This window comes from Cyphellophora europaea, assembly GCF_000365145.1.
Source record: "Cyphellophora europaea CBS 101466 unplaced genomic scaffold supercont1.2, whole genome shotgun sequence".
Taxonomy (NCBI): domain Eukaryota; kingdom Fungi; phylum Ascomycota; class Eurotiomycetes; order Chaetothyriales; family Cyphellophoraceae; genus Cyphellophora; species Cyphellophora europaea.
Window position 1 is genome coordinate 370,829 of NW_008481808.1, and position 26,101 is coordinate 396,929.

General features: G+C 52.6%; 10 protein-coding genes across 10 annotated transcripts; 8 read left to right on the top strand and 2 right to left on the bottom strand.

Moving 5' to 3' along the window:
• Positions 1 to 80: 80 nt before the first annotated feature.
• Positions 81 to 2,279, top strand: HMPREF1541_01618 (uncharacterized protein; the record flags this gene model as incomplete). Its single annotated transcript, XM_008715976.1, has 1 exon — positions 81 to 2,279. The coding sequence occupies one exon, from the start codon at positions 81 to 83 to the stop codon at positions 2,277 to 2,279; it is 2,199 nt and encodes a 732-aa protein (XP_008714198.1).
• Positions 2,280 to 3,378: 1,099 nt separating this feature from the next.
• On the top strand, positions 3,379 to 3,612 carry HMPREF1541_01619 (uncharacterized protein; the record flags this gene model as incomplete). The annotated part of the gene is made up of 1 exon (XM_008715977.1): positions 3,379 to 3,612. The coding sequence occupies one exon, from the start codon at positions 3,379 to 3,381 to the stop codon at positions 3,610 to 3,612; it is 234 nt and encodes a 77-aa protein (XP_008714199.1).
• Positions 3,613 to 5,474: 1,862 nt separating this feature from the next.
• On the bottom strand, positions 5,475 to 6,281 carry HMPREF1541_01620 (uncharacterized protein; the record flags this gene model as incomplete). Its single annotated transcript, XM_008715978.1, has 1 exon — positions 5,475 to 6,281. One exon carries the CDS (start codon positions 6,279 to 6,281, stop codon positions 5,475 to 5,477), a length of 807 nt encoding a protein of 268 aa, XP_008714200.1.
• A 958-nt stretch (positions 6,282 to 7,239) lies between these two features.
• On the top strand, positions 7,240 to 8,335 carry HMPREF1541_01621 (uncharacterized protein; the record flags this gene model as incomplete). The annotated part of the gene is made up of 3 exons (XM_008715979.1): positions 7,240 to 7,280; positions 7,329 to 8,130; positions 8,282 to 8,335. 3 exons carry the CDS (start codon positions 7,240 to 7,242, stop codon positions 8,333 to 8,335), a joined length of 897 nt encoding a protein of 298 aa, XP_008714201.1.
• Positions 8,336 to 8,718: 383 nt separating this feature from the next.
• Positions 8,719 to 9,711, top strand: HMPREF1541_01622 (uncharacterized protein; the record flags this gene model as incomplete). The annotated part of the gene is made up of 1 exon (XM_008715980.1): positions 8,719 to 9,711. One exon carries the CDS (start codon positions 8,719 to 8,721, stop codon positions 9,709 to 9,711), a length of 993 nt encoding a protein of 330 aa, XP_008714202.1.
• Positions 9,712 to 13,191: 3,480 nt separating this feature from the next.
• Positions 13,192 to 15,383, top strand: HMPREF1541_01623 (uncharacterized protein; the record flags this gene model as incomplete). The annotated part of the gene is made up of 5 exons (XM_008715981.1): positions 13,192 to 14,125; positions 14,176 to 14,441; positions 14,498 to 14,604; positions 14,654 to 14,943; positions 15,004 to 15,383. The coding sequence occupies 5 exons, from the start codon at positions 13,192 to 13,194 to the stop codon at positions 15,381 to 15,383; spliced, it is 1,977 nt and encodes a 658-aa protein (XP_008714203.1).
• Positions 15,384 to 17,472: 2,089 nt separating this feature from the next.
• Positions 17,473 to 17,718, top strand: HMPREF1541_01624 (uncharacterized protein; the record flags this gene model as incomplete). The annotated part of the gene is made up of 1 exon (XM_008715982.1): positions 17,473 to 17,718. One exon carries the CDS (start codon positions 17,473 to 17,475, stop codon positions 17,716 to 17,718), a length of 246 nt encoding a protein of 81 aa, XP_008714204.1.
• Positions 17,719 to 18,092: 374 nt separating this feature from the next.
• Positions 18,093 to 20,401, bottom strand: HMPREF1541_01625 (uncharacterized protein; the record flags this gene model as incomplete). The annotated part of the gene is made up of 2 exons (XM_008715983.1): positions 18,093 to 20,187; positions 20,235 to 20,401. 2 exons carry the CDS (start codon positions 20,399 to 20,401, stop codon positions 18,093 to 18,095), a joined length of 2,262 nt encoding a protein of 753 aa, XP_008714205.1.
• A 376-nt stretch (positions 20,402 to 20,777) lies between these two features.
• HMPREF1541_01626 (uncharacterized protein) lies at positions 20,778 to 21,449 on the top strand (the record flags this gene model as incomplete). The annotated part of the gene is made up of 2 exons (XM_008715984.1): positions 20,778 to 20,814; positions 20,863 to 21,449. The coding sequence occupies 2 exons, from the start codon at positions 20,778 to 20,780 to the stop codon at positions 21,447 to 21,449; spliced, it is 624 nt and encodes a 207-aa protein (XP_008714206.1).
• A 1,504-nt stretch (positions 21,450 to 22,953) lies between these two features.
• Positions 22,954 to 25,170, top strand: HMPREF1541_01627 (uncharacterized protein; the record flags this gene model as incomplete). Its single annotated transcript, XM_008715985.1, has 5 exons — positions 22,954 to 23,279; positions 23,347 to 24,240; positions 24,291 to 24,725; positions 24,754 to 24,991; positions 25,039 to 25,170. The coding sequence occupies 5 exons, from the start codon at positions 22,954 to 22,956 to the stop codon at positions 25,168 to 25,170; spliced, it is 2,025 nt and encodes a 674-aa protein (XP_008714207.1).
• Between the last annotated feature and the right edge of the window lie 931 nt (positions 25,171 to 26,101).

Consider the following 26,101-nt stretch of genomic DNA (forward strand, 5'->3'; position numbering starts at 1 on the left):
CGAACCAACCCTAACACAAATACCGCCGTCTTCTTCGCATTCAGCACTCACCACGTCGATTATCGCAAGACGGCTTCGCAATGGTAGGCAAGAAAAGTGGAAAGGCTCTCCTCCGCGAGGAGGGTCTCGAACGCACCGATAACAACATGGACCTCACCACCTGGCCACAAGTTGTGGCCATCAACCAGAAGAATTACTACACCGATTACCTCAAACGGGACGAGCAGATCCTTGCATTCAGAAGTCAGCATGAAGAGACTCGCAATAGAATGGTTAAGGAAGCCAAAGATCGTGACCGAGCACTAGCGCATGGACAACTTGTTGGTCCCGACGGCGATGTCGAGATGGACGATGATCAAGAACAAGATGAGGATGAAGACGAAGCCTCCAATGGCTCGAAATGTATCGTGCTCCATCTAGGCAGCCAGAATCTCCGTGTCGGACTAGCCAGTGATGCCCTCCCGAAGACGGTCCCCATGGTTATTGCAAGACGTGCCGCTGCGTCCGAAGCCGAAGATGAGGATGGAGAACCTGCACCGAAACGCGTCAAGCTTGACAATGGCCTCGTACCGAATGAGCCTGAGAAGCGCTTTGGCGAAGATTTCGCAAAGAAGTTCACCGGCATGTCTAACGACCTCAAAGTCCGCATGAGAGCAAACAAGAGAAAAGTCCTCCCACAGTCTAGAGACATGGTGACCAGCCACAATCGCCGACATACATACGACACGATCACCGATATGAATGATACCATGAGAATCGAATGGACAGACGTATCTTCGAAGCCAGAGTTTGTTACCGGCATGGATGCGCTCCGCATCCCGGATGAATCTACTCCTCGCTACAGGTTATATTGGCCCATCCGGCATGGGTGGGTCAACGAAGCAGACTATTCATCAGCAAGATTCCTATGGGAAGACATCAGAATCATCATACAAGAAGCCATACGATCACAGCTGGGGGTCCAACCGGGGGATCTTAATCAGTACAGCTGTGTGATCGCCATTCCAGATTACTACGAGAGAACCTATGTGACTACGCTACTGGATATGGCATTGACCATCTTCAGTTTCTCGAAGGTGTCCTTCATCCAGGAAAGTCTGGCAGCGTCCTTCGGCTGTGGAATGATGACAGCCTGCATCGTAGACATTGGCCACCAGAAGACGTCAATCTCATGCGTCGAAGATGGCATGATCGTTGAGAACTCGCGAGTCAACTTGAAGATGGGCGGACAAGACATCACCAATCTTTTCGTGAAAATGATGATCTACAATCACTTTCCGTATGCGGATATCAACCTCAAACGGCGATACGACTATTTGCTGGCAGAAGAGCTGAAGCAGAAGCTTCTAACCATGACGGAAGCCGATATCTCTGTTCAGATGTATGATTTTCATCTACGAGCGCCAAACCAAGAGACCCGAAAATATACCTGCAAGATCTACGATGAAGCCATCCTGCCGGTCCTTTCACTTTTGAGGCCGGAGATGTTCGACATGACTGGTAAACTGAAAGATCGACATAAACTCATCGACAGATCTTATGACATCTACGATGGCAAACCAAATGATCCAACAAGCACTGCCCAAGCTGAGATCCTCACTGCTATAGCGCCTGAGGAGATCCTCTCAATCACAAAGGCCAAACCGAACGGATTGTCAACTAACGGCCATGTGGGCGGTGTCAGCGGAACCGACTCACGGCGGCCGTCTGTATCTCACTTGCCAAACCTTAATGGAGATGGAGCAGACGGAACTCCCCAAGCCTCTCAAGCAAGCTCACCCGTTCGTCAAATTGAAGCCGGCGGAACCCCACAACCAGACGAACCAGGGACACCCCTGCCCAACCCGCTTGATACGATGGTGGTAAAACCTAAGGAGGAGGAAGAAGTTGAGGAGCCGCTTTCCATTGAGCGACGCGATGACATACTGCCGGTGTATCCGCTTTTCGCTGCGGTCATGGCATCGGTCAACCACGCGGCAAGAGGCTCGCCTCAACGAACTCGTGAGTTCTTGCAATCGATCACTCTTGTCGGCGGTGCCTCCATCACACCCGGGCTATCGTCGCATCTAGAAGAGATTCTACAAGGTCAAATGCCTGGGTACGGGCGGGATATCAACGTTCTGAAACCGCCACGAGAGTTGGACGCTCAAGTGGTTGTCTGGAAGGGTGGTGCCGTTTTCGGTCGCATGAGTCGTACCAATGACAGTTGGGTCAGTCCTATGCTGTACGAGAGACTGGCGGAGCGGGTGTTGAGTCACAAGCTCATGTGGGCTTGGTAGACCAAAAGTCGTGCGTCGTCAAATTATCTGCGAGTAGGCCTTTGGAGGCTTTCAAGGACCAATCTAGAGCCAAACGATAGCGCGTCACACCGTTATGAGACACACCCTCGAATCACCATCCAAACGATATTTAGCACATCCATGAAGTTCCAGCGATGAAATGATACCTTTGGTTCCCCCATTACTCTATTTATCTAGGTACCTATGCGACAACTTCCTCTGAAGCCCTGTAAGACAACGGCAATATAGGATTCTGAAAGCCTGCCATGCTATGCCGAACGCTGCGTATGCCAGTGACGACTACAGTACTGACAGTCCGTCGTGGAGCCAGCAACAAAGAAATGACACGCTCATGCGTATTCTGGGCCCCGCGTTGGAAGACCAAGTCGCCGGTATCAGACTTCTCTACCCTGGGCTACGCCACCTTCAGTCTAATGATCTGCAGCAGGCGACTGTTGCCCATTATCAAGAGCTTTCGCGGCGACTGGCGGGACACCACACTGGCGACAGCTTCACGCACCCACGACCGATGCCGGATTCAGACGAGATTTTGAGGTACAGATCGACCCACCTGGACACTTATTGGATGTCTGATGGAGGCATCGCTGCCGCGATCATCTTTGAATGGGAACGAGCTCGGTCCCTTGCACGATTCTGCTGCCCATTTCGGATTCATGGTGCTTGGGCGCAGGCTATTTCAACCCCTGCTGACGAGGGGCTGGTCAATATAATCTCACCAGAATCCCCTGCTGAGATATTTGAGGTTGAGCCTTCCGAAGGCGAATTGGCAGACTTCAGAGCGCAGTGTGAGAGCACTGCACGCTTATCAAAGAAACATCTCAGCAGTATCATCATTTACCTCCGACAACGCCAACGACGCCGACGGGCACAACAGCTGAACGCAATTCGCAGTGCTCTCGCAAACGCCGCAAATACTTCGGTAAGCGAGCATACCATCAAGGGGAGAATCCAGGAGCTACGGAATTCCTACGGCTCGAACACCATACCGTCAGCCCACCTACACCGTATCGATGAGCTTCAAGTCCTACTAGCTTGTGGAAGGAGCATCAGACTCCAGAGTGGACACGGCTTTGCAAGCATGGTCGACAGAGCAGTACAGACCATCGCAGCTGTCCCAGCCAATCGCAACAGCGTTCTCAGACAGCCCTCTGGATTGGCTGTGCCGGATATGGAAGAGCCTGAAAGCCCAGAAAGGGAGACCGATAATGACACGGAAATGGAACTGGACGACGGCTCCTCCTACAGTGACGGAACAGTTGAAGACGAAATGTATCACGACCTCTTCGAAGAGTTCCACAGTGCGCTGCTCTGAGTATCGAGGCCCTGATAGCTAGTAGCGTTTCTACCTCGGCCTGCTCTGCTCTGGAAAGGCTCTTGCTCGACCTTGCTGGTTGTCGATTACCTCTACCATGGCCAGGAACTAGAGGCTTCAGCTGTGCCTCGTTGAGATCACGACGGGCTCAGAGGTGTCACGAATGATGCATTAGCTAGCAATTTAATCTCAGTCACTGTTCGTCAAACGTGGCCAACGGAGGCTGAAGCCATAAATTACCCTTTCAAGAATGCTTAGCTGCGCCTCGGGCGCTTGTGCGCAGCTCCGCGAGACAATTGCTATATCTTGTGCCATCGGCCGTCCTCCTTCTCTTCCACTCTTCTTCCCCAAGGTCTCAAAATTACTATTCACGTCCGCTCATAACCGTCCTGCTACGTAAATAGAGTACGCGGTGAATCGAGAGTTGCAATCAAGATGACCGACAATGCTTCATTAGCTCCTGGGCCGACAACATGCTCGACTTTTGTCCTCCCCACCCGCAGTGAATTTGAAGACATGAGCACCCATCGACACCAGCAACGCAATCACCAGCCACAGTTTTTCACAGACTGCCACCACTACAACTATGGCTGATTCACTACCTCACAAGTGGGGCGCTGATGCCCGCCTTTTGAACTCCCCAGATCCAATTAACATGCCCATGCCATCGGTGGGCCGACCTAGCAAAGGGGAAGTACCTTTCCGGAGGAGCTGAAAACATCATGTTTGAAACTCAGAACACAATCTTGCAATACGAGGGATGGTTGTTAAGTGTTGGTAAACGCTGTTGGTTTACCAACAATAAACAGCTCTTAACAACTCCGGCTCTACCCTAATGAAAGCTCAGCATGCCCGAACCCGAAATTGACCAAACTCCTCATTTCGATGAGCCTTCCATTCTTTTACCGCCGTCAGCCAAGCTTGACCGTGTCGACTTCATTTCCATAGCGATGATGATGTGTATCTTTTGGCAAGGGCCTAAGCCCGTTCTACAGTGTCCCTGGGAGACATGCTCTCTCTTACATAGCCCAACAGGCTCATCCCACCGACTGTCATCTCCCTCATCCTGCTATGATAGCTCTGCGGTCGGCATTCGGCTGGGAGCAAGGGACGGTACGCTGATGGCAGGCGACTGAGGTATTCCCAATGAGGACTAGCGCTATATCCACTGCCTGTTAATACACCCACTTTCAAGCACCACCACGCGCCCATAATTCGAGGTCGCGGGATGGAACCCGGTCCGAGGAGACTTTGAGGGACTAACTACACATTCACTCTGATTCAAGGGGCTCAATATTACTCTCCATTGTCAGCACGGATTAGACTTTCCGAGGTCATTGGCGTGAAGCGCCCTTTCAAGCCGTGTGAGTGCATTTCCACACAACCATAATGGCATATTACGCGTGTTCAGGACTCTTCGTGAGTCCCACGACCATTCTCCACGGCGCACCTGGTGGCGTTCATGCATTGTAGAGCGCTCGAAAGTGAGGGTTCGAATAGATCGGAAAAACTCCGGCATCAGCAGAAAGTACAAGTGCTATTGGTCGGTTACCGTACAGTACGTAGATGAAATGTGGATTGTATTCATCCAATGCAAGATCCAACGCCTTGCGCGATGTTGGGAACGTAGGCCCGTACCACGCCATAAGCGGTAGTATTTCGTCTATCTTGGATCAGCATGCAATAGCTGGAGAGTAGGATCAAGTTCGCCTCAGGCTCCATGAGGTGACACATGCAGATTGGGGTACCCCAAAGTTGAAGCTGGTATTGTGTAGCTAAGATGGCCTGAACCAAGGTCTCCAGATATTCCAGCTCCAGTGTACTGCTTATCTACAATGCTTCAAGGGCTGCTTCTCAACCGGTCATTGCAGGTGTTGATCATATATCAAGCCCCAGCATTTCACACCAGCACCGCCGTTGGAAGGCCATCCTGCCTCGTTCACTTTTCCCTTACCAACCACAACCTCCTCAACTACTCTGAAGCCCACACGCTCATACTCTTGTTTCTTGTCGGGCAGACTCGCTTCTGCCCAAGCCGGAACTGCCTCCTGCTTCGCTTTGTCCAAAACATGCTCAAGAATGGCCTTTGACGCGGTTTCCTGCTGAGCTGCGCTCAGGGAAGGATCCTTCGCCACAATTGCAATGTGATAACATGGCCGTACTTCCACCGCGGCGTCTTTGTTGAAATTGGCCGGGTAGGGGTCCTCTGCCGGCCCACCACTGGACTGCGAGGGCGCGGCTGGGGTGTCCCAGCTTCGAGGCCCCGAGTCAGGCAGTGCAAGATACTTTGACTTGAGCAGCCGCGCGGTTGAGCGCCATTCGCTAAGGACAGGCCCTGGATCGCGGCGGGCTTGCCCAGGTGGAATCCCGCAGAAATCGGGAGGCTCAATCAGAGCAGCGGCTTTGAAGTCAGCATCGTGCAGTAGTAGAATATTGGCCTTTGCCGCTGCCGGGATGCCCAGCGAAAAGTGCTTGTGCAAGCGATCGGGCGTCAGTGCGGAGGGACTGGTATCGGCCTTGACGCCATCAATTTCGGTGATGAAAGCCGTAGTCAGCGGTACCTTGCCGAATGATTGTGACAGCAAAGAAATAAACTTCTCGACAGTGTCTGCCGAGGGCGGTGTCTCAGACACAATGGACGAGGACTTCGAGGATCCGGTAGTGACCATGATGCCAGCAGTGAGCAATCAGATGGAGGGGTGATGGCAACGGTAGTGTTGGGGAATACTCGAGATAGGAGAATGAGCTGCAGACGTCGCGGACTCCGCTGCGCTATTTCAAGAGCTCACAACCCCTGTGCAAGAGCGCCTGTAATGCTTAGAGGGATCGGCAGGGGACCCGAAGAATCAGCGCGGGGTGGCTACGTCACAGTAGAGGCGAAGACCCCATCAGAGTGATGCCAAGGTCTTTGAACGAGGTCATTTCGATGGCCAGATTCGGGGTTTGCATCTGATAATGTACTTATCATCAGAACTGCTTCCGGGATATAGACTACAGCTTCTAACGCAACTAAATCTCCAACAACAGGTATCTGGCAGCTACCTACCAATCTCCAGGCTGCAAAAGCACAGGACGCGTTTGGCGCACAAGGATTAGCTGATCGTAATGACTACTGTTACGAGCTGGCCTATCTCATCCAGAAAGCTTTCCAGAATTAGTACCGCACAGAGAACAGGCTGATGTGGAAGCCATATACCGGTCCAAAAGTTGGGGATGTGGTAGCTGTGTTGTTCGGGGGATCAACGTTCGTTCCTGTTGCGGCCTGGTGAACAACATGGGGAAGAAGAGGCGTACCTGCGCAGGATGCGTCGTCTACGCATCGTGCCATAAGAGAAGCGGCGCTTTACGGAAGTATCAGTTAGCCATTTGCTCGAAGATGTTCTTTGCTTGTTCGTCTTGCTCCGTTATATGCTCGATACTGTTCGTCTCAAGGGGTGCAGGGTAGCACGGGACCCGGGCGGCGGATAAACCTCACCCCGAAGGGTGTCAAGACGCCGAGAGAAAGTAACTCAATCTGGAGCTCCCCTGATCCGTGCCGCATAGCAAGTGCAGATCCAAGTGATACAGACAGTAAGGCGAAGCGCAAGACTATAATCGCTGGAGAACTCGTAGAGGTGCTCGGAAGGGATGGCTTCTGCCACGGTGCCGAAATCTGTTCTTATTACCGGGTAAGCACAGCTTGCGATACACACAACTGGGCTGCCTAACGAATTCAGATGCTCACCCGGGGGTATCGGCTACGCTTTGGCTGTTGCCTTGCATGAGCGAGGCTGGAAAGTCATCGCCACAGCTCGCTCTACCGACGCTATTGCTGCTTTGGACGCTATAGGCATTCAAACGGTTCCACTCGAAGTAACGAACGATGAATCCATCGCGTCGTGCTTCAAACATACTCGCTCCGCCACCAATGGACGAGGTCTTGATATGTTCATCAATAACGCAGGTGTCAGCTACACAGTTGCTGCCCTTGATATGAACATCAGCGAGGTCCGTCAAATATTCGATACGAACGTCTTCGCCGTCATGGCTCTCTGCCAAACATTTACACCACTGCTCATGCAGGCCAAAGGTACTATCGTTATGATAGGTAGTCTAGCGGGTGTCATACCTTATGTGTTCGGAGCCGGTTACAATGCATCGAAAGCGGCTCTGCATCAATATGCTAACACCCTCCGCGTCGAGCTCGCTCCTTTCGATGTCAAGGTCATTACAGTTGTTACGGGCGGAGTGGCTTCGCAGCTGACGAAGCATGTCACCCGGAGCCTTCCTCCAGACAGCTACTACTCACAGCTCGAGGATGTCTACCAGGAGCGGCAGAAGCACTCGGCATCAGTGGGAATCACTCCAGACCAATACGCCAAGGATGTGTTGCCACAAATTCTTCCCGGAGGCGGTCCGTGGCCCTGGCGATGGTTTCTCCGCGATGCGCGAAAGAAATGGATCTGGGCTGGTGGTCAGAGTGGCCGTGTCTGGTTCTTGTCTGGTGGATGGCTGTGGAGCAGTGTGTTTGATGTTTTTGTAAGTCCTGAATTCACTTTGGAAGGCGCGGCCAGCTGTGCTCGCCAGGTTGCGGACCTTCGAAACCCAAACTGTCTCTGGCTCCTCTGGTCTCTCTGAACCCCCCGCATGTTTCTCCGTTTATCTCGTGTATGTCTAACGGAACGAATAGTTCACTCTGAAGTTTAAGCTCAACACTCTCAAAGAAAAGCACAAGACCGCCTAATCTTCCCTGAAATGGCATCAACTCACCAAATTAACACGGACCGCACCCAAGCTTACAGGCTAAAGAACGACTGACGCTACATGTCACGCTCTCACCGCGCTCTCAGATCGATGTGGCAGATAATTCGATTCCTAGGACTTCGGAAGGTTTTGGCTGAGGTGGGGCGATAACTAAGCATTCGGTCATTTTTGACCCTGCCCTCCAAACGGTATATAGGGTGATACGGCCGCCCACGTAACACGCTGCAAATGCAGCAGCAACAAGTTACAAGTTCAGACCATCCAATAGGCTGAAAAGGCCGTTGTACATAGAAGGGTTTTCTGGCTGCTGCTACTGGTTCTTACCGTCTGCTTAACTGCTTCTACAATCATACCAACACCAACATGTTGTCTTCTGAAGACACCGTCCTCATTTTTGGAGCCACTGGCAACCAGGGCAGTGCAACCATCCGTGGCCTTCTGGCCCTGTCACCATCCACCACTATCCATGCCCTCGTCCGAGACCCTGACTCACCAAAATCAAAGAACCTACAAACCCTCAGTCCCAACATCCGGCTTTTCCCCGGCGACTTCGACTCGCCTGCCAGCCTCTCTGCTGCTGCTGCCAACACCACCGCCGCCTTCATCAACGTTTCCATGGTCTTCAGCGACTTTACCATCGAGCAGAAACATATGCAGAACATCCTGACCGCACTGGCCGCCGTGCCCACCATGAAAAGGGTCGTCTATGCCTCCGGGGCCGGAGCCAAGGATCCCTCTGTGCCCGGTGCCTTGAAGAATGTCAGTCCGGGCACATTTCGCTACGCGTGGTTCGAAAACAAGTTCAACAATGAAATGGCTCTTCAACGCGAGGCAGAGAAGCATGGCTGGGACTGGACGGTGCTGCAGCCAGCGGTATTCCTGACCAACTGGTTGCCGCCGTTGGTGGGATTCGTGTGGCCGCAGCTGGGCGAGCATCGAATTGCCACGTTGTTTCCGCGCGACTTCCGCCATTATTGGGTGGACCCAGATGATACGGGAAAGTTTGCAGCGAGGGCTTTGTTGCGGGAGGACAATGGCGGGCTGCGTGCGTTGTGGGGCCAGACGCTGGAGTTAGCGAATGAGTATTTGACGCTTGGAGAGGTGTTGGCGAGGTTGGAGGAGGTGGCGAAGGGGAAGACGGGCAAGGACGTCAGTATCGTCATGGACATAAAACCACTGGATGAGGCGAGGAAGAAGAAAGACAACGATGTCAAAGTCGACAGCGAGCTCTTTCAGATTGATAATCCCCCAACCGCCGATATCGAAAGGGTGAGGAGCTTTGGCATCGAGCTTCAGACGGTGAAGGGCTTCTTCGAGAGGGAGCAGGAGAGGCTACGGGAAGTTCTCAAGCTATGAGGATACATCAGGATATAAAACATATTCGAAAGCCGAAGATCCCTGCTCGCCAGCGGAGTTCACAGCCCTGCTGTTGGCCACGCCGGCTTGGTACGACTCTGCAAACCAACATAATAGCAAAATAACGAACAGGTCCGCCATCGTGAATTTCCAGCGGGCCTGTTTCATCTCTAGGTACTTGGCCACCTCTACCATTGATATGCCATTGACTGTGTAGCATGCTCAAGTCTCAAGTGAGAGAGCGTCATTCGATGTGTTGTCTGGGTGGCTTCATACCGATCGCAACACGATGAGAACATTGGTCGTATGTGTGCTGCCCTGGTCGGGGGTATGTGACTTTGACTTCCATAAATTCTGGACGAATGTCGCGATCGAAGGAGCAATGCAAGTGAAGACACCCACGACGATGGCGACTATGATGTCGATGCTCATGCTGCTGATTTGGAAGAGGTCGTAGCTGGAAGGCTAGATTGTTTCGAGGTAAAGATCGACTTGCAATATATGAAGGGCAGGCGGAGGAGAGGGTGAGAGGTGGTACAGCCCGGGGGCAATATCAGGAGCACGCGTTATATAGGCACACGCAGCGTTTGTTGTGAGCCACGCTCCATGAATCAGCGTTCACGTGAGCGTCGATTTTAGCAGGGGCAAGTCTGTAGGCATTTGAGAACTTCCTTGGAGACGGATTGGTTGGCACACCTACACCCCCTTGCAAACCTGACGGAGCCAGTCAGCATATCATTTCTATGCTGGACTCGGTGCTCGACCCTCAAGTGGTTGCAGGCTATCATGACTCGTCACAACCTGGTACACATATTCGCGACGGGTGGCTTTGATTGAGCCGTAGACCGCAGCTCACTCATTAACCTGGCTGGAAAGCATGCAACGACAGAGAGAGACCGCCTGGCTTGCAAGGCAATACACCAACCATAAAAGATTCATGTTGCTGTGTTCTACGTGCATATGACGCATCCAAACAATTGGCAGACGACCTGCACTACACTGTATACAGTCCTCCACAATTTTTTGGTGCTGACGACGTTGCAGACGAACACTGGCATTCACTTCTGGAATAGACTTTGCTCCGCACATATGAGGCTAAGAGACCGAGGGTCGGTCGAGAGGTGATTGCTATTTCCCACAGAGCCCACAGCCTTGCCACGGTCGAAAGCAGTGCGCCATCCCAAAGCCAAAGACGAGGGCTGATCGTAAGGCTGACTTATCACATCACAGGTAATGTCACCGGCGTGTAAACGCTCAATTCTCAGTTCGGCACGGCCCACGGACGGCCGCATGGTCGCCAACGAGCCGACTTTCTGTCTCGTCCAACGGATCCGTATTTGATTTTGAAACGGCTGGTGGAGACAGCACGCCCTTGGTTGTCTGGAGAACTTGGTGGCTGAACAATACGAGTCACCGAAGAGAGCGACGGGACTTCTGCCCCAAGGTTCTGGCCAAATATGCGAGAAGAAAAACTCCTCCGTTGCGGTTTCATAGACGGGCCTTGCGCTATGGATTAATGGTCACTGGCGATGTGCGAGTTCTCTCAGGGAGACACGTAGAACAGTGGTGGCTTTCGTTCGCTGCGATGCGTTGGGCGACCGCAAAAGATTTTTTGGTCATGCGTAGGTGTCTGTTGGCCGAGCCGATAGAGTCCTTTAACTACGAGTGTTCCAGGACACGATCCACTTCCGCAATCAGCCGCTTTGCGTTAACCGATTCGCGACTTTGGTATACGTCTGTAATGGTGAGTGCGAATGCAGTACAGCCAGGGCAGTTGGGGAAAGAGTAAGGGTGAATAGAAATGACAATGATGGCGGTGTCGTGAGTGCCCAGCGATAGCTGGAGGAAGATGGTGTGGGCTTGCGTTCAGTCTAAGCTGACTTCCTTGGATGGCGGTGCGGAGAGGACAGTGGTTATTTCTTCAGCGCGGTGCCTGGCAACAATGGTCTCCATTGCTTGTGCATGTCGAAACCTCGACATCGACGATCTTGGCGCGCCGCTAGCAGGGATAGTCACGTAGCGGCGCCGGCCGGATTCGACCCATTCTAGTTCAGTTGTGAGCTCTTTTTCGCTTGCCGTTCGTTGATACAAGCATTCTGTGAACCATTACAGTACGTCAAGATCTCCAACTCCTCTGGTCTAGAGCGAGCGTCGGGATCGGGTTATCCCTCTCCAAATACACCCTCCGTAACGCAGGCTCGCCCGGCACGCCGAGTTGTCGCAGGAGCCGCCGAGGCTCAATGCGGCTCGAACCGCAGATCCTGTTAGATGTTCATCTGCAGACCTGCCGCGCATCATGTCGCCGTCAATTCAACGATGCCGCTTCAGCATATGTAGTCGAGAAAGATGAGCGGCTTCTCCAAGTTGGAAAAGGACCATACGATAGCCTGTGAGAGCTACGACCCTGCTGTCTAGACGCGACGTGGTGCTCCGCATCAGCTAGCCCTGTTATTGCTTCATCGCTCGGTCTGCGAAAGTGAATGATCGGCTGCTTCAGATCGACAGATCCGGTGTTGTGAACTCATCTCCGGTACGCAAACATTTTCGTTTGACATGCGACTCATCAGCTCATAGCCTACGACAGCATCAATGTTCAGCTTGTGAGCATTGCCACTCACTGTCGCCTGAAGTTCAGCGCTTTAGGGGCCTTCGAATCAGGTATGTTTCCCCAGACATCCGCCCCACCTTCCACAAACCTCCCAAGCGCTCTTCGTGTGTAACCGAGTCTAATGGCAGTAAAGTTCAGACTAGCGGCCTCGGTTGGACCTCGCCAGTCTTGATGTTTGTCGTAGACGTGGGGCTGGTCGTGGATCTTCCGGTTACCGAGCACTTCGCACGATGGATCAGACCTAGGGATGGAAGCCTCGGCATTGTGGGGTTGTGAAGAAGCCTCGTCTATCTGGAGGATGTCCTCCTTTGTGTCAACACTTCAGGGGGGAAAGAAAGGCTGCGATCGAGCGACCCAACTCGAAATTCAACTCACGATGCAGTCGTCAGAATCTCGATTTATGTGTACCTTCTGTTCAAAGGCCTTCTCGAGACAGTATCATCTCCGAAGGCATGTAGCAGCCTCACGTGGGTACCCTGCGGTTGCTGCAAGAGATAGACATGCTGATCAGAATTGCCAGATACTAGGGTGGGCGAATTGCACTGCCGGTACTGCTCAAAGCCGTTTAGTCGGTCGTAAGTCGCTCAGAAAAGCTTCGCAGATCAGTGTGCTAAGCATTGCATCGCAACAGCGACGTTCTTAAGCGTCACAAGCGAACCTGCCAGGCAAGGCAGAGCGTGGCCGAAGGAAGTGACACTGATAGTGAGTCTCAGGGGCCAGCTCCAACAGCCTGTGATCGATGCTTCCGTCTAAAGCGAGCATGCGACAAGGGCATACCGTGTACCCCCTGCAGATCGAAGCTCGCTACTTGCACCTACACCAGGAGCGCCAGAAAAACAGGGAAGGACATTGACGGCCGGTCAAGTCCGTCAATGTTGAACGTGGCAGACACTGTCGCCGAGCAGCTTACGACCAGCACAAATAGCGTCGAACTGCCGCGGAACGTGCGCAATCCAGCGAGCTCCAACAATGCATCTGCTCGGGTTGCCCAGACGGTGTTTATTCCAAATGAGGTTCCGGTACACGAGGCCACGTTCCTCAGACCAGAGCATCAATTGCCTGAGCCGACGTCAGCTGAGAACTTATGGTTTCCAGCTATCGGCAACTCTACAAGCATTGGGGCTGCACAGGATGATATCGCGAAGAGTGGCTCTTCCCTTCGCTTTCTGGCCAATGTCACAAGTACCACTGGACTGCTGAGCACCTTCGAATGCTGTACGGAGGAAGAGAGATGGCAGATTTTGTGTGGAGATGATGGCCACCCCATTGAACGGCAGCACCGAAGCAGAACCACGCCGTCAGCTGCTACATCCGGCTCCCACAGTCAGCGCCAGAAAGCCGCACCAACGAGCGTACCGGTACATCTTTCGTGGCCTTGGAATACTGATAGTCTAGCTTCAGATATCTCGGAAGCTGAGCTAAGAACAGCACAGACTGTCCCAACTCGTATGCCTTCATTTACAAGCAAAAAGTCTAGCGCGCTGTTTCCGGAATACAAGGCCACGTCTTTCGAGGCAGCTGACTCCGAACACGTCACTTCGTGGGGAAGCCTCCACACTCCTTGTCTCCGGATTGTGGCCAGAATCCGAGAAGTAGCGACTCAGAAGAGTAGGAGCAGTATTGTGGAGCATAGCTGGTCACCCCAAGTGGAAAAGAGATGTGCTAAGTTCTTCTCCCCAGCAAACTGTTGCAATTTCTTGAACTTATACTTCGCCGGCTATTATCCACACTGCCCGATCATTCATAAGCCCAGCTTTGATCCAGCACAAGCTCTAGAGTCACTACTGGCCGTGCTGATGCTTTTTGGTAAGCTCACTCGAAAGCACGCACAGAATGGGTCTAATGCTGTCTTAAAGGGGCGTGCTTGTCGCCTGACCACTCCCACAACGCCGCAGCTCGTGCCTGGATCAACGCCGTGGAGGAGATTGTCTTCGCTGATGCGACGTATATCACGACCGCGCTTGTCAACACTGGTCAGGAAACTGAAGCTTCTACCCAAAAGGAGCATAGAATGACCCAACTACTACAAGCCTCGTACCTGGCTTGTGTCTACCAGAATTGGGAAGGCGATGAGCTTGCCAAGAAGAGGGTACGACGGTTCCGATATAGCATTGTTGTCGCTGTGAGTGTCAATCCGACGAGAGCACTGATGGGTTCTGCAACTGACACGTCTGTAAGCTCGCAAGAGATTTGGTCATCTCAGCTGCAGTTCATCCAGAATACACCATGTTTGCGAGCAAAGAGTTCGACTGGTACAGCTTTACTGTAAGAGAAGAACGCATACGGTAGGAATGGTTACCACTGACCCCACTACTCAACTACTCACGACAACAGTACAATGTATTTTGTCTTCCTACAGGATATTGCATTCGTAATGTTCAACAATCTTCCCCCCAGAATGACCGCCGGGGAAATGAAGCTGAATCTTTGCTGCTCCGAAGAATGTTTCCAAGCCGAAAGCGCTGACGAGTGCTACGTTGAAATGCAGCTATGGATGTTGCTGCCGCTCGCGAAGGCGTCATTCAACACAGTATTGACAGCTATCTGTCAACAACAGCTGAGCGAGGATGCATGCATGACTTTTGCAAGAGTAGGACCCCTGAATCTCTTCAGCCTTACAACAGGTCAGTACCATTGACTTAGCCTGGGGAAGGCCTCCACCACCTCAATACTGACGCCCACAGCATTTCATTCTGTACTTTTCAGTCAGCATCAGAGTTCTTTTGGCTTTAGTCCTCAATTGACGCCTGTACAAAACGGTGCGGACAACTGGGACCGAGTCTGGAGATACACCTGGTCTATCACTCCTTTGCTCACTACGGAGTTCACGAGTACTGACGACCTGTGGAAACGCATCGGATTTTACAGATACGCGCCCGAGTACAACTGTCTTGCGAGGAGTATGCTGCAGGGTCTGGTCAATTTTCACGCCGGTAGCCTTGCCAATCAAGATCCGTTCGGATTGCTAAATGCTGCCCAACCCTCAGGGCTTGACAGATATGACGAAACGAGCATGGCCCAGGTCAACAATTTGATCCAGTTCTTCCAGACCTTTTCGATCTGATGTATTCGCGGCTGAGCCCGGGATCAACGCTCGGCTAGATGATCTGCACAAAAATGTACACTGGCGATCTGCGCCGATCGAAGGCATGCAGTGATGCCCAAGATTTCTTACAGGCTAGGCAGCACACGATGGCTGGCAGCATGACATGGATCAGCATTCGGATTACAGGTGATGCTTGCCTGATGAGAAATAGCCACGTACAGGCTCAGACATACAGTTTTGCGGCTTTCGTGGGATGGTGGCTTCTGCAGGGACAATGCGCCTGCAGTCCAACGCCTTAAAAACGGTCCGGGACTGGGACGGGGAACCGGCATGTAACGCAGGATTGTTGGACATACGAGAACGATCGACTTTGTCGCACAAGATGGTCTTGCTTCGCTGTCATGTGACACAATTGTGTTGGGACGCGCCTTCCCTCATATTCAGCTTGCGGTCATGTTAAACCGAGCCATCAACCCGCCTATGACCATATTCACACGCAAATATGAGCATGTCCATCAATTATGCTATCGTGCGACGAAGACGACGATATCTTATTCGAATCGAGAGGCCGTCTCAGGAAGAGATCCGATGACAGTCCCTCACCCGTTCGGGAAGCGGACCAGAGATGGAATCCGAGCGAGATAAGGAATCGTGTGTCCTCGAACGACGCTGAGAGTCAATCGTTGCAGAGCATCAGCCGCGGGTGGGGGAGGGCTCTTTATGATGACTCAACGGCTGCTGGCTCTTCGTCTTCGTCATCACGCAGTCATGTGGAGCTGATGACACCCACCGCGTCTGCTTCATCTCAACTGTCGTTCATACCTGACTATTTCGAAAGAAATCCCATCGATCAACCTGAGCATGTCGCGAGACTCTTCCCCGTCGAGACAGGCCAGGGATTTCGAGTCAAGGAGCCAAGCGATGGAGAGGATCTGACAAAAGAAGAGTTCAAAATCTATCAAGACCGCCACGGACCTTTGCATAAGACCTCGGCGAATCAGATTCTGCAAGGCACAAGTGATGAAGAAGCGGAGAATCCAACGCTGGGCAATCGCAGGTGCCAAGCGAGGCTGGATGAAGACGGTACCGTTGCGCGAAAGGACTTTGATACGAATGGCGGTTTTGAGTACTCGCCGCCACCAGATCCAAGGAAGGGCAAAGTGCGTGAGCGTCGTCGAAAATTGATTCAAGACCTGCAAACGGAGGAGGTTCTGGTTGAGAACAACAGGCTTCGTCAGTCTGGTCCCGTTTAAGAGCCGCAATCCACTACCAAAATTCACCGTAGACGCACGATAGCTTTCAACTGTGCTGAAGCTGAGAAGGCTAAATGTTATTGGAACCCGAGCTCTGCACTCACGTGTGTAATTATTTCACGAATTGTAGTGCTGCCGAAGCTCTTCTGTTGTAGGGTTGTGGGGCGTGAACGAAGACTCTCATCGGTCGGCGCGCGCCGTTCAAAGTTTCACAGCACTGCGCCACAGCGTGGAATAGCACCGCCTTCCCGGTGGCTAAGCCACCTGAAGTCTGGGCCGTTGCAAAATCGGCTCCTCGGCCGGCACTCTCGGCAGCAGCTCGACCATCACGTTTCCATTGCCATACATTCTACCGCGAGCCTTGTCACCCTTTGACTTTAGCACCCCCACAAGAGTCCCCAGCTTACGCGTTCATTTCTCTGCTGACACCGGCGTCGGGTTGGTGATAAGGAAAACGAGTGGCTTGCCGGCCTGCCGGGGGTGGAGGGATGGAGGCTTGGTTTTCTGGATTCTGAGCCTGGGGATGACGTTGCATGACGCCACAGCTGGCTTGAGGCTCTTTCCTGAACTTCTTGTGCGTGGTCTCGGGGCGAAGGTGGTAGGCGGTTGTAGATGGCAAGAAAAGGGCAATTGATGAGATAAGGTTGGCTGTGGATGATTGTTTTGCAGGGACGGGTAGCTCATGAAAGATATATATCTTGAGGCCGCTTCCTTGAGTTGATTTCGCATTCACCTTAATACACTCCTTACCAGCTTGCCTGTGTATATTATATCAGACCACCACAACACTCGACCTCAGCGACTCACCTCAAAAGTCCGACCACCCACACCACAAACATATCCACACATACATAATGGCCCGCAACGCCCCTTCCTCTACAGGCGATGTCCTGCTCTATTTCATGGCGATTTTCCTCCCGCCCGTCTCCGTCTTCCTGAAGCGAGGCTGTGCCGCCGACTTTCTCATCAACATCTGCCTGTCAATCCTCGGCTGGATCCCCGGTGTCCTTCACGCGTTCTGGATCATCTCGAAGTACGGCACTCCTGCGCGCCCGAAGACCACGGTCGCTCCCAACGGGCACATGACGCAGAAGTACTGAAGCAACGAGCGCCTGGCGAGGGTTTGAGGAAGCGCAAAGCGCCAGGTCCGAACAGACGAGGTTGTGAAGAGAGTAATGGGCGATACTAAGACCTCATCTGTGGAACGGACGTGGGAGGGTGGAAGTCAGTGGAGGTTGATTAGCGACTAAACGATACCCGGCGTCAGCGAACGGCTGTATCTGCCATGTTCTGTACGATTGTACCAAAACAAGCATGTTTCTCGAATGAAATACTATCACATTATTCTATGGCCTTGTCCGATCATCATTGTTTGGGTATCTCTTCTGTCATTCCGAATTCCAACTCCTGCCAACCATTTCGCTGCGTACAAGTGCGATATCAATGAGCGAGAGAATTCTCATCGCCCCGTAAGTCATGTTTTCACCAGCTCGTCAACGATGCTTCCACCAGTCCCGCCGCCATCAACATTGAATACGCCACTCGTTCCATCGAATGCCTTGATATTACCGCCCAGACTCTTTGCATCGCCGTAATAGTGCATCCTGTACAGACCTTGCGGGGTACCTGGTTCAATCTCCCAATCTAATGTGACTTCGCTGGTGCCCAGAATTGTGCTCACACGCTTCCAACGATATACAAGAAACCAGTCTTTGTCATTGCGGACCTCTTCCCATACCCCTGTGGCTTCATTACGCTTTTCGACTGCCGCAAATGTACCTTCAAGGCGGAAATTGTTGCGCGGGTTTGCGCCGATGAACCTCGCACTCACGATCTCGCCTGCTTGATGAACTTTGTCAGGATCAGGGCTCGCAAGAGAATCGCCAAAGTTCTTGAGGAGCTGGGGATTGTCCTGTACAACGCCAGTGATGAATGAGAGGGAGTTGTTAATGTTGATAGGAGGTTCAGGGCCAGGACTGAGAGGCGTCAACTGACGGACCTTCTGGGGCGTGTCAAGATATGGCAGGTGCTGTAAGGTCAAATTTACGTATGCGGCCAGAGTGTGTCGTCCATAAAGAGTGCTCGCTCCTTCGTAGCGCTGAAAGCGATATTCTTCTTCGGTAGCGATGTAGTGTGCGTATGTGTTGGCAGGCCCACCTATCACCACTTGCGGTTGCTGAATGTTGAGTACATCAGGAGCGGCCTCTTCAATAGCGTGCCGCCATCTGCGACCGGACATGGTTGTTGCTTCGCCAGGCGCGATAATCATGATCAGTGATCCAATTCGCAAAAGCTGGATGTCGACTATGTTGGGTGTCCACTGGTATGGCTTGGTAGTGGCGCCTACATCAAGTAAGATGGGCTTGGGGCGTTGGCAGTCAATCTGTGCGTCTGAAGGTTGATGCAAAAAGAACCGTGCCGCCTTCCACACAGGATTATCCAAGGCAGGAGAGTCGTCTGTGTCATTCGTGCCTTGTGTGAAATCGAATGCCCCTGGTCCATCGGTAGTTCCTCCTGCAAAGCTGTAGCCGAGAGCAGCCGAGCACGTCCTGGCTTGCACAGAGTGGTTGAAGGGCGAGGTGAATGTGAAATTAGACATGTTCTGGAAAAAATGAAACGACGAAACAGTTGATGGAGGGATCTTCTGAAGCTCGGCTCTATCGAGTAAGCCCCGAGCCGCCTCATACTGACGCTTGCCGATGTCGAAGCATGACTTGGTACCCTGGTCCAGGGACCTGAACATAGGACCGCGGCCATGGCATGGCTGGGTTTTGCCTCCACATGTACTGTCATTGAAAGTACAAGCCAGGCCAGTATCTTGACAGAAAGGGCCCAGCGTGTTTGGCGATGTGTCTCCTACATTAGACTGAGAAAAGCCAGCCACGAAGTTTGGAGTCGATTCTTTCATGGCTTCCTCCATCAGATATGCTGCAACGCCCTTGTTGTCACCAGTGACAAGGGTATTATTCTGATAAAGTGATGTACCATGAACGGGGAACCACGAAAGGAACCCGAGCGTTTTATCATTACTGGCACTTCGAAATTCCAAGAGCGTCAAGTCTTTGTCAACGTCATCCGAGTAGGATGCTCGCTCTGATTCCGGATTTTCCAGGTATGCTGCCGGACTCCTGTTCACATTCGCATCGGTTACTTTTGCAATTCCCAAGTGCAGACTACCGGAGGCGAGTTTCTCATGAGCACGTCTGATGGCAAGCAATGAGCCGTCGACGATAGCCTGGTAGCTCTCTTTGCTGAATCCGTTGCTGGTGATCTGTGGAAGGAGATAGTTCAGCCAAGCTCCTGGGCCAGAATGACTGTGTGTGCCAGTGATTGCGACATTGCTCCTGGAGTATACCGCGTATTCGGGGCCCAGTCCAGCTAGTCCCTGTAATATACCGTAGCGAATTGCGGTGTCTCCTGACTGAGTATCCAGCACGAGATACACCACTCTTTCGGTCGGACTGGCGGGATCGGCGACGATGAATGCTCTCGTGTACAAACGTTGCCGGAGGCCCGTCCCGCTCTGTGCAGTATCTGCATATCCCATGAGATTGATCTCAACTACAGGTCTAGGCACGTCAGTTCTCCGACTGCTCATAGGTCAAAGTGCGCATACCCGGTAATATCTGCCTTGCCGACACCGATCAGGTATTCACCACCAGCATCTGTGTCAGAAGACGCCGTAGCATTCAGGTCCTTACCGATGGATTTCACACCGAGCAGCTCTGTGGTAGAGAAGGGAGCCAACAGAACTAACAATCCAAGGAAGAACAAAAAAGCCATGATGGACAACACAACTGGTTTCGCCATCTGGCTGGTGAGGAGCGCAAGCTCCTGATTAAAATATCACCTTGGTGTAACATGAACGTGTTTGAAACCTGATCTCGTGCGTTGAATCCGGCACAGCACTAAGATGGGCTCATTTCAATGTTGCCAGCAGAGGCCAGTAACTGCGCCTGCCAGCTGTCGTCGAGGTGTATCGAGTGTCAATACGAAATTAACAAGTCGGCGCAGGTGCCTGATTCGACTTGGTGACATCCTGAAGCTAGCCAATCAATCTGGATTGCGGCACATACGGTTGCGCATAGTCTCGTCTACGAAGACTATCGCATGTCAAACTTCTAGCACGATTCTTTGGAGGTTTAACGCAACCTCCAAAATGCCTCTCATCCTCGAGTCGTATGACTCGCTCCCATGTAGGAGCAGTGCCAATCCAAGCGCAACTCGACACTAATTCGTTTTAGACATCGACAGCGAGATTCCGCAAGACGCACGCAACAAAGCTACGGCTCTCGTTGAGAACGAGCTGCGAGCTACCAATACTCGCGAACCACACGCAGCTCTCCCTACGCAACGAGATGCAACCTTCTCCGATCTTATGGCGCAGGAATTGTACCGAGTAGAGTCTGGCGAACCTCGAGAAAGCGGCATCGACATGTCCAGGTACGAAGAACCAGACGAGCCATCCACAGACGACGATGCAGCCACCTGGCGCAAGGCTTTGAGGAGTGCCTACGCCTCTAACACGTATTTGGGGAGCCGTCATATCAACCTCGGTCTCTTGGAAGAGTGGGGAAAGAACGCATGGCTGCTGGGCAATTCGCAGCTGGAGCAGATTCTGAAGAGTTTGGACCACGAACTTGCCAGACTTAAAGAGGAGGTTGATAGCGTCAACCGAGAAAGGAAGCTCGCTCAAGAAGGCTCTAAAGGGGAGATACTCGCGCTTGAAGAGACCTGGAAGCAAGGTATAGGTCGGCTAATCGAGGTCCAGCTTGCTACAGATCAGTTGCGACAAGAGATCCGGCAGCCCAAGCGAGTGGTAGAGCCCTAGGCATTCGTGATAGTTCAGCGAGTACCTATCGCTACGGATGGCGAGGCATACACTCGAAGCAAGGTGTGTAGCCCTGGTTCACAATTTCGGGGACTTTCCGACCCCGATGTCTCGGCCAAACATCTATCGGCGTGCGGCATGAGGTGCCAGGCGCTTGGGATCACCATATCGATCCTTTCCGAGTCCCCAAGCCACGCAATCATGCAGTAGCTCAGCACACGCAACTGCAGCCCGCTCTACGTCTCCCAAAAGGCCTGGCCCAAAGAAGCAGCTGTCAGCGAGCAGAGGGAACCGTCAAACCAGATCAACGATCCGTATGGCGAGAGATTAGATATGGACCAGAACCTGGTTGGCTGCATAGGACGGAACTGGCTCTGTCCCGCAACGGTCGAAAGCCGGCCATTGCTCTCCCATGGAGACACTTTTATCATGGCGCAACCACCATACGCAGAAGCACGGCGGTTTCCACAACTTGACTGGCCGCTGACGAGCACTGCAAAAGCACAGCTGACCCATCAGAAGAAGGAGAAATTTACGTATCACGCAGACAAATTGCGTCTGCCGTGGCCTCAGAGTCGTCCCTCCTGTCCGCATGGGGTTAGTGTGAACCCCCGCAACGCCGAAGATGCACGTTTTTCGTTTCTGACCTTTTCTCCGCATTCCCCAGCTTACCGATGTGCTCGGCCTAACGTCTTGTGTTTCTATGAAATTCACGCACTTCTGCCAGGGTCTTCCTTTAATGGACGGGAACTACTGCACAAGAACTCTCCCTAAGCGTTCCCCGCGTTTCGGCCAATCTGAACCAATGTACGCCCATTTGGGCTATGCAAGTGCCTCCACTTCACGGTAGAGTTAACAAAGGCTTGCTGGTCAAGGTTCAGGGAACCTTTGGATCTTGCTTTCTTCAGCATAGCATCCGGAAATGCTAAGCCGTGTTGCTTCTGGCTATCACCCACCTTTACCCGTGACAAAGGCATCTGCCGTGAGGACCGGCCTAGGGGTCACCAGCATGCATCTCATTGCTTTTGCAGGCTGACTCGAACGGTTCCGAGGTCCGCTGACGCCGTCAGCAACTCCTGAAAGCCAAGAACGACCCTAGTCTTTCTATGGGATCACCATCACAAGCGAGCCGGCTGGGGCCAGGATGAGCTGTATACTCCTCACGCGTTGCTGCAGTATTTGGAGTATTCTCTGCATGAGGGACAAGGATGTTGAGCTTCACTGAGCTCTGTACCGCCTCTCAAGCAAACCTCATTGGCGACAAGGTGGACACCAAAAGGCCTGAGTTTGGAAAGGACCGTCAAGAGCTCAGAGAGCTACCTCCTCATGGCGCTTAAGCATACGCATTCTGGTGCCCCTCCACCTCACCGAGAGGGGTCGAAGATGGGTAGCTGTGTCCTTATAACTGGAGTTGGCCTTGTACCCTCCCTACCTTTTGTCATTGCGCTCCAGGGCGACATCGTTACTCCTACTGACTGCACTGAGAATCTCTTAACTCAACACCATGACTATTCCCGACGAGGTTGATATCATCGTTTGCGGTGGAGGCTCATCAGGATGTGTACCTGCAGGCCGTCTTGCCAACCTCGATCACAAGCTCCAGGTCTTGTTGATCGAAGCTGGTGAGAATAACCTCAACAACCCATGGGTCTATAGGCCCGGTATCTACCCTCGGAACATGAAGCTTGATTCCAAGACCGCTACCTTCTATTACTCTCGCCCTTCAGAGTGGCTCGATGGCAGGCGTGCTGTTGTACCCTGCGCCCACATCCTTGGCGGTGGATCCTCGATCAACTTCATGATGTACACACGTGCTTCGGCATCGGACTAGTAAGTATCCATCGTCTTGGAACCTGTCTATGGCCACGCAACGCATCGTGCTGACCTTTTGCCCAAGTGACGACTTCAAGACCAAGGGCTGGAGTACCAAAGAGCTTATTCCCCTGATGAAGAAGCATGAAACCTATCAACGCGCTTGCAACAATCGCGACATCCACGGCTTCGACGGCCCGATCAAGGTCTCCTTCGGCAACTACACATACCCTATCATGCAAGACTTCTTGCGCGCAGCTGAGAGCCAAGGATTCCCGGTTACGGACGACTTGCAAGATCTGACCACCGGCCACGGTGCTGAGCACTGGCTGAAGTGGATCAACCGTGACACAGGCCGCAGATCTGATGCTGCATCCGCATACATCCATGCCACCCGTGCCAAGCACCAAAACCTTCACCTCCAGTGCAACACCAAGGTCGACAGAGTCATTATCGAAGATGGCGTCGCAACCGGCGTCGTCACCGTGCCCACAAAGCCTGTTGGAGGTTACGGGAACATCCAGAAGCGTACCTTCAAGGCTAAGAAGCTCATCATCGTCAGTTGCGGTACTCTATCATCGCCCTTGGTCCTACAACGATCCGGCATTGGCGATCCGGAGAAGCTCAAGGAAGTCGGCGTCAAGTGCGTTGTTGACCTTCCTGGCGTGGGTCTGAATTTCCAGGACCACTACTTGCACTTTTCGACATTCCGTGCGAAGCCGGAGACGGAGTCCTTTGATGACTTTGTCCGAGGTGATCCGGAGGTCCAGAAGAAGGTCTATGAAGAATGGAACCTCAAAGGCACAGGACCGTTGGCCACCAACGGCATTGAAGCTGGTGTCAAGTCTCGGCCGACGCCGGAAGAGCTCGAGGAGATGAAGAACTGGCCAACACCTGATTTCGTTACCAAGGGTGGCTGGGACAGCTACTTCAAGAACAAGCCCGACAAGCCGGTCATGCATTACAGTGTGATTGCTGGGTAAGACCAATGCCTATCACTTCAACCCAACCCAAGCTAACTTTCGGTAGATGGTTTGGCGACCACCTCGACATGCCTGCTGGGAAGTTCTTCACCATGTTCCACTTCCTTGAGTACCCCTTCTCCCGTGGCTTCACACATATCACTTCGCCGGACCCCTACGACAATCCAGACTTTGATGCTGGATTCATGAACGACAAACGTGACATGGCGCCTATGGTCTGGGGCTACATCCAGTCACGCGAAACGGCAAGGCGCATGCAAGCATATGCCGGTGAGGTCACTGCAATGCATCCGCAATACGCGTACAGCTCAGCGGCACGTGCCAAGGACATGGACCTTAGCACTCGCAACGCGTATGGTGGACCCAATCACATCACGGCCAATATTCAGCACGGCAGCTGGACCATTCCTGTCGAGTCTGGCCAGACAGTCAAGCCCAACATCCTGAATTCCAACTCTCAGGTCATGTATGAGCCACTCAAGTATAGCAAGGAGGCAAGTACTCTCCAGATCACATTTGATACATGCTGACACATTCCAGGATGTGGCCCACATCGAGAAATGGGTGCAACGACACTGCGAGACAACCTGGCACTCTCTCGGCACCTGCAGCATGGCTCCAAGAGATGGCAATGATATTGTCAAGCATGGCGTTTTGGACGAGAGACTCAATGTCCACGGCGTCAAGAACCTCAAGGTCTCTGATCTGTCTATCTGCCCTGATAACGTTGGTTGCAACACCTTCTCGGTAAGTGATACGCTGGATTATTATGGCAAACGACTAATGAACTTCAGACTGCTCTTCTCATTGGAGAGAAGTGTTCCGTCCTCGCTGCGGAGGATCTTGGCTACAGCGGCGACGCTCTCGAGATGAGAGTGCCAACTTACATGGCTCCTGGTGAAACTGTTGGCCTCAGCCGTCTGTAATTGCCTGGCGAGGGGACATCACGTACGACGAGAAACGAGAATGCATCTCCAAAAGGACAGCTATGATTAACACGGCAATGAGGAGAATGGCTGGATGTTAGTCGACCAGAGCAAAGCGCTTGACCGCATCTAAAGGTTCTGGTCCTTCTCTGAGCGATTCTGTTATTTTGCAATCATTTAGTCAGTGACGAGATACGAAATGACAAACCCCTCATTTTGCTGCTCATATGCTAAGCACCATCATCGAAGTAGATTCTAAACAGCATGATAACAATCTCCTCGGTCACCTGGAGTCCAGAACATGCCCTTTGTATTGGCCGCCATGGGCGGATATAGACACAGAACGAGATGAGGACGGTCCCAGCCGAGGCCATGTCCAGTCAGTTTAGAACCAGCCAAGCGCCTCAGAAGCACGGTGGCACCCGTTGGCGCTTCCAAAATGACAGCGGTAGGCGCCGATCATGGCAGAGTGGGCGGCGGAGGACGCCCGGAAAGGCATGGCTTGGGCGTGACTGATGTCATCTCAGACAGGCTTGGAAACCTGGTCGATGTTCAGCAGGGTGATCGATGATTGAGACAACCCATGGATCGAAGATTTGGCCTGACTCTGCCCGCCTAGCACGTCCAGTCGCAACGATAGTGACCTGCAGTCAGACCTACTTGCCGTTCTCCATTGGTGTTGTGTTCGCTAAAAACCCATCGACAAGTAAATCTCCGCGTCGTGGCTGTCAGGGGTGTGTTATTCGCCTCTCTTGCTGTAGCAGCTCCGTGCCGTCATAGCGACGATTACCCTGCTGCGTATCACTCCTTGATCTGAGGTACAGCTGCCGTTCTTTGTAACTGTACCATGTACCTCTCAGAATATCGTTGCATACTGATACTCGCAGTAAAGTGCTATTCTAATACTGATGGCGGTCTAAGACATCTGCAG